The following is a 7,139-nucleotide window of genomic DNA, read 5'->3' as shown; positions in this document are numbered from 1 at the left end:
CGAGTATATTTGGGAAATCCCTCAAGGTTTCGAGGATAATCGTAACAGTATTTAAAATTAGTCAAACATTAAAATTAGTTTAGCGTTGCCCATTTTTCGATGATCTATAAATTATTCTTCTATTTAACTTTATTTTTGTTGCAATTCATTAGTTGAGTTTGTTAATATCAGAGACCGAGAACGCGTTCCAGTTTTGGTTTAGTTCTGCATGAGAACAAAATGTACAAAAATACTGAGAGCAGTTCGAACGAGAACGAAATAAGAACAAAAGGTTCGGGAAAGTTTTCATAAAGAACAAAATGCCAACCAAACCCTCAGGAACGTTCTCAAGAAGAACATAATGAGAACGAAACTTTGGGGAACTTTTCCAATGAGAAAAAAATTAAAACGAAAGTATTTAGAACGTTTTTAAGAAGGATCAAATAAGAACAAGAGTCTGATGAACGTTCTGCTAGAGAACAAAACGAGAACTAAGGTTTTGAGAACTTAAGGTTAAGAATGAGACCAACGTCTGCGTGCTGGGATGAAAAATCGTTTCAGTGAGAACCACGATTGTTAATTCTAAGGCAGAGGAAATCCGGATCATTTCAAATTCCAGATAGTTTATCATTAGGGTGAACTGTAAATTTGTGGAAAATTTTTATTTTTCTTTACAATTTGCATAATTATCTTTCAATTCTTTTTTGATAAGTTCAGAGAAGATTCGCTCCCATTTCGTTCCCTGTCAGAAATTTCGTGAGACTTTAGTTCCCAAATTGTTATTCGAGAGAAAGTTCCTTAGACTTTTGTTCCCGTCTAGTTCTTTTTCAAAACATTCCGAAGACTTTTTTCGAATTTTGTTCTCTTTGAAATGTTCGCGAAAGTATTGTTCGCATTTTGTTCTCTTAGGGTTTTAGTTCTTATGTAATTCCCATTGAGAACGCTCTCCACAATTTTGTTCTAATTTTGGATTGGTTTTGAATCGTTCTGGGGAGCAAAATTACTAGTGCGACATTTAGATTCGATCATAAGCGACATAAAATGTCTCGAGCAATATTTATCGCGCAAATTTACTCTTTTAAAATTTCTTGACCATATATATTTTTCCAAAGGAAAGTGTTGGAATTCAAGATTTAATAAATTCTGTTTAAAAGCCAGTTTTTCCTTGCAAAGTATAGTAATGAAATGCCCAAAGTGACTAAATTTTAATTAAATAATGACTGAGTAAGTTTCCAGTAATTATCTAATATTTGATAGTCCTATAATAATCGATATTTAGTTTTAAAAACTTCTTAATTTTTTTTTCAAACACATGTGTCACCCCGTATATTGCTACACTTCCGTCACCGCAACAGCCGCTTCACTTTAATTTCCGCCTTAACAGGTGTCAAAAATTCGCTGCTTATTAGCATTTACTAAAAGTGGGAAAAGTGATTTTTATCAATAAATATCAAGATAACAAATGCTTTCCGTAATAAAATGTGCAGTAATTGATGCTTTGTTAAGAAAATAATTTGAAAAGCAAACCGGGCAGTTGTATAAATGTGTTTATTTTGCATGTAAAAAATGTGAAGCGCAGTTAAAGTCGGCACGGCTAGAAGTTAATCAAATACCTAATTTTTAAATAAAAACCAATGTAAACGCAATTTTGGAATAATAATGCAATTAAATTGCGCATTTTCTAATGGTAATAACAAAAAAACTCATGCCGGCAGAAATATTTAATTGCTTTTTTAGCAAGTGAAACGAGTGCACGTCCTGTTTGCAAAAAAGTGTGAAGTTATATTGAAATAGTGTTGGTAATGATCATTTTATTTCCGAAATCAATTCTAGAATGAGCTTTTTAATAAAATATCGAAAAATACTACTTTCGGTAGTGCTTTTTATTATTTTTTTCACGTGTACAAAATATATTGCGTTCGCGGCCGGCGCAGTATGGTGTGTAATAAATAATACTAATAATATGGTTATTATGAAGTAAAAGTATGCCCAAGTTTTGATCGATACCAAAGCAATGAAATAAGTAATGATTATCTTTTTAAAGTTAGCAAAATAAATAATCCGGTAGTGATTTTATGTGTTTTTTTTTAGAGGTTAAATTTCATATTGGAAGTTAATAAGTTGCATGCGTCTTTTGGCTGCTAATGTATATATCAATGCGAAACAAAAAATTTGGGAAGAAATAAAAAGGTGAATGACAATTTAAGTGATTAATATAAAATTGGTAAGATCTATCTATTTAAAGAAAGTCATAAATGATAATTGCCCCAATCGTTAAAGAAAAAATGTTTGGATAAATAAAATTTGCGTATAATAAATATGTATGTCGGTGCCCAAAAAATCAATTATTATTTTTTGTAATAAAGAAAGCATGTGTGACAAAAAATGTGTTGTTGCATTTTTAGACCAAGATTTAGTTGCAGGTAGTGTCTTTTGTGTAAAATGTTAAAAAAAAAGCCGTCCACGCAATCGGCACTGAGAAATGTGATAGAAAATTGCTATATGCTTTGATTGCCATTGATGGGCTTTTGTTTAATAATATGCTTAGTGTTATATAACAAAAAAAAATATTTAAAAAATTTGTATGAAAACTAAAATGACCACAACGAAACTGCAAATTTTCCTGCAAAATATGAAGCAATTTAAAATCAAATTCATTGGGGTAAGTCATCTTTTTATAATCACAGTATTTAAGCACTTTTTTCGGAACATAATTTTGCTAAAATTAAATAATTAAAAATTTGTATACTCATAAATTATTTTTTTTTTTTTTTGCTACGAATTCAATTATTTTGACATACACTTATAGTTCCGCAAAAAAAATAGGTAGAATTTTGTAAATTAATAAAAAAACAGCGTTAGTACCAGGTACTCATGAAATTTGTTGTGCAGACATATGCGTACGGCTAAGCATAAAAGTACGTTTATATATGAATATAGTCTCAATCAAAGCTCGTTTGTTAATCACCCTCCTTACACAGACAAATCTCAGATTACTAGCCGTCAAATTTTTTGTGTTTGTTATTTTCACAACAACAAATTAAGTTTCTTCTCTGTGCCACCGTGAACTATTTCATACCTCAAAAAAGTACGGAAACTGAAAACCAAAAATAGTAACAGTGTACCAATAAATTGTATTAACTAATAATCTATACTATTTATTAGTCTAAGACAAGGCGCTCATTCCCAGCGAGACAAGTCATGTATTTATCAAATTAAAGTGCTCGATCTGAAACTTTGCATGAACATTCCAAATTTAAAAAGCATTAGACCACTTTTGAAATATTTGCATGGGAAAATTTTTTTAAGTTTTACATTGAACAGAGCATTTCTACGTTCTTTTCAATAGGCAGCAACTGCGGAGCGCTCTGAATATGGATCAAAAAGAACGCTCACAGCAACACCTTGAATGCATGATTATTATGGTTGTTGGATGGACTTCAAATCTTTATGAGAGAGGGAGTAGGGGTGTACCAATAAGAATATACAACAAAAGTATGAAAGTCGTTAGAACTTGAACAAATAGCGGTGGCTAAAATAAAAAGTGTTACACCATGTTACAGTATTGCTCGTCACTGTACATACAAATGTATGAATGGAAATACATACATATTAAATTCTCTATCAAATTTCAATCGTCCGAATATCCGAGGTTGCTACTTTCAGTTCCGGAAGCATTAACTGTTATGTACTTAGCCTAAAACTATGCCATCAAATTTAACATTTCCGCAATTTACCAAACAGTCTCGCATATTAGGGGCGTTTGCCTAATTCTAGCCAATACGTGGAATCAGATTTTTTGTGAAATCTACTAAAACGTCTTTATATAAACGTCAGTGATGTAAATAAAAAGTAATACATTTTCCATTCCAAATATTATAAACGACTGTAAAGTGGGCTTATATATCCTTTTCTATCAAAGAAGTTTGTTTAGTTATTGTTTTCGTTCGCTTATAGGTATGATCCATGGTACAATTATTGTACCATGGGTATGATCGCAACCAAGGCGAATTTATACAAGGTGGTGTTGATGGCGAATTAAATTTTCGCCACAGTACTACTGTATGTCAAAATGATGTGTTTGTTGTAAACAAGGCGAATTCATTTTACAACAAACGCATAATTTTGACATTAAGACGTACATCAACACCACCTTGTATAAATTCGCCTTGATCGCAACCTTATATTTTCTTCTTCACTAATTTCTTAGAAACACAGCACTGGTTATATTGTGAATGCCACACTAGTTATAAAGAAGAACAAGAAGCCGCAAAAGTTCTTGCCGTCGATTGTCTGCACCAAATATTAGAAAATTAGATAGTAATATAATTTAGTAATAAAATAAAAACTGCAACAAAAATGGATATGCAGAAGTATACCTTACATTCAATACGACAAGATTTGATTGATAGCAACTTGCAAGTCAAGGCAATAATACAGGTAAATATGATCGTAGCTGGCGCATATCGAATTAACCAATGTCAATATTGTTTTTAAGGATATATTGACATATCGTGGTAATATCCATGAGCTGGAGGCATTAAACGAGGCTGGACGTGCTAAATTAGCGGCATTGCGTAAGAGCATTCAACATCTAGATGATTGGGCCCGTGACACCGGTGATGCCGAGCTGAACAAAGAGGTGGATTCCCATAGAGATCAATTTTCGCAAACTCTGCAAGCATTTCGCAAAGCCAATATAGCGACACGTATTGAAATCGAGAAGGCGAATCGCGAGGAGTTAATGGCTATAACAGGTGAAAGCGATTTACGGCAACGATCCACCGCTGCAGGATCACATCACAATCGTGGGAGTCTTGTTTCACAAGAGAACAATGTAACTGAGAAAATGCTTGCCATATCGCGTCACCTGTCGGAAACAACCCAGAAAAGTGCCATTACACTGGAAACTTTGTTAGCGTCATCACAAAACGTAGAAGCGACACGTGATGAACTACACAACACAGCCGGTTCGATTTCACAGTCAGGGAAATTGTTGAAGAAATATGGACGAAGGGAGTGTACGGATAAGATGTTGCTCTTCTTCGCTTTTGCATTTTTCTTAGCTTGTGTCTTTTATATTGTGCAAAAACGACTGTTCTAGACGAGATATTTGTTTGGCATTGTAGAAGGAGTGCAGAACATTTAAACGTTTGTTTAGGGAATTTACATTTAAGAAAATGTATAGTAGAGGACATACTCATAGTTAGTCTGCGGTGAAGCTATTCTAAATGGATAAGGACTCAAGCCAAACCTTTATTTAATATCATTTATCTTTAATGTTTTATGCAGTTAACTAGAGAACTTATAAGAGCTGTTATGCGCATTTAAGCTTGATTTAGTTATATTTAAATGTTAATAACAATGATAAGAACTTGCACATTTTTAAATTAGTTTTTTCCAATTTTATTCAGATTGTTTATTTTCTGCGCAAAGATTTTAAATATAAAATAATTATAAGAAGCCAATAGATGTACAATGAAAACAACGGGCGACAAGCACTCAAAAAACATAAAATGAAAAAATACACTTGTTCCAAATATGTATATCCAAACTTAAAATAAAATTATAAGATACCTAATGTAAGCACAAACTAAAATCTTTAAACTATCCATCCAATATTAATATGGACACTTTGGTACATTTCCCGGATTTGTGAATGCATTCGTATTCACTATGCGGCATATGTCCTTATAGGACCTCCCATGTTCAGAGTGGCTCTGTTGCACTGAGCGTTGATGTTGGTAACCACCAGCGTTATAACTTTCGTAGTCAATTGATGGAACGGGATATAAACATGGATTGAAGTTAACTGAATAATGTTGTGGCGATGCTAATAAATCACCAAAAAGTCTATGAAATACTGGGCCAGAGGTAACTGAAGCCACGGTCAGCCATGCAAGTTCAAAAAATAAAAATATTTGCATTTCTAGACCTATTAAAATAATTTATTGCTATAGCTACGAAGTATGATTGCAAACTGTATGAATTCAGTCAGCCTTTATTGATTAATAAAGATGATGCATCAATTGATTATAGCGAATATGCAATTTTGAATTGATGCAATAAAAATCGGTAATGAGTAAACAAATATATATATTTGCATATATGTATATATGTACGTGTATCAACACTTACATATGTATAGGGCTTGGAATCTTGCATTAAAAAATCGAAAATAAGCGCATGTAATATGCATCAAAATTCAAAAATTTGCGCTATAATCAAGTAAAATATGAAATTAAAAATAATATTCTATTGCCGGTACAAAAATAAATAACAAATGTATTTTAACAGGAATATTAACAAAACAATTAACTTCAAAATACAAGACATATTTATGCATAAAATTAGTTTATAATTTAGCAGACAGCCACAATCTTGTGGAATTAGAAACATTGACGGTTCAATAGTGGTTCAGATGATTGTTGGGTGGTTTAAGTGGTTGACAAGGTATTGATGCCACAACTCGTTTAACCTACAGCCATTTGACGGCTTTAACACTATTGCTCTTTTTCCATTTTTCTGACGAGCGAATTGCTCTAAAATATACAAAAAAAAAAAGCTTGCATAATAAGTAGCCTCTGAGTTTTCTTTCTCGCTAAGGTCCATCATTATTACAGGTAGTTTGGCAGTTTTGCTTGCAACATTTTTCATACGTCGATTCGACGAAGATTACCTTTAAAGTATGTAAAATAACGGTACCCTTTAAGAGTTAATGAATTTCAGTACGTGATACAGAGAGAGGCAGCTTCACTCTAAAACATTCTGCAGGAATGGCTTTCCGAGTGTCTTAAGCCACATCCTTGCGAATGCTGCAGTGTAATTCTGACAATCACTAGGCTAAGCGCCCTATTCCCACACTACTGACAAAACTCAGCGGCTGACTATTGCCTTTACTACTGCGCCTAATACTATGCCGCGAATTTATTTTAAGCTGTCGTATGACAATTGTCAGTTTTATTGTTATGACCTACTGAATAAGTGACAACGGCGAAACAATGTTTATATTGTGTTTTAGGCGCAGTAATTGTGACAATAGTCATATGATGAATTTTGTCAGTGGTGTGGGAATAGGGCGGTAAATTTTCATCGCCTAGATTCTCTAAATGAAAATCAGGGGGGCCAAAAAGCGTGAAACTGGCAGGTAACTAGATGTT

General features: G+C 33.0%; 2 protein-coding genes across 2 annotated transcripts; one reads left to right on the top strand and one right to left on the bottom strand.

Moving 5' to 3' along the window:
* The first annotated feature begins 4,220 nt into the window (after window positions 1–4,220).
* Window positions 4,221–5,566, top strand: LOC118737296 (vesicle transport protein SEC20). Its single transcript, XM_036467707.1, has 2 exons — window positions 4,221–4,419; window positions 4,478–5,566. Exons 1-2 carry the CDS (start codon window positions 4,339–4,341, stop codon window positions 5,081–5,083), a joined length of 687 nt encoding a protein of 228 aa, XP_036323600.1. The 5' UTR covers window positions 4,221–4,338; the 3' UTR covers window positions 5,084–5,566.
* A 12-nt stretch (window positions 5,567–5,578) lies between these two features.
* LOC118738160 lies at window positions 5,579–5,906 on the bottom strand. The gene has a single exon (XM_036469085.1). The coding sequence runs from the start codon at window positions 5,904–5,906 to the stop codon at window positions 5,601–5,603; it is 306 nt and encodes a 101-aa protein (XP_036324978.1). The 3' UTR covers window positions 5,579–5,600.
* Between the last annotated feature and the right edge of the window lie 1,233 nt (window positions 5,907–7,139).

This window comes from Rhagoletis pomonella, unplaced genomic scaffold (genome assembly GCF_013731165.1).
Source record: "Rhagoletis pomonella isolate Grant_MI unplaced genomic scaffold, Rhpom_1.0 Rhpom_scaffold_00004, whole genome shotgun sequence".
Classification (NCBI taxonomy): Eukaryota; Metazoa; Arthropoda; class Insecta; order Diptera; family Tephritidae; genus Rhagoletis; species Rhagoletis pomonella.
The sequence above is the reverse complement of the archived record's forward strand: the minus strand, read 5'-3'. Positions and strand labels throughout refer to the sequence as shown.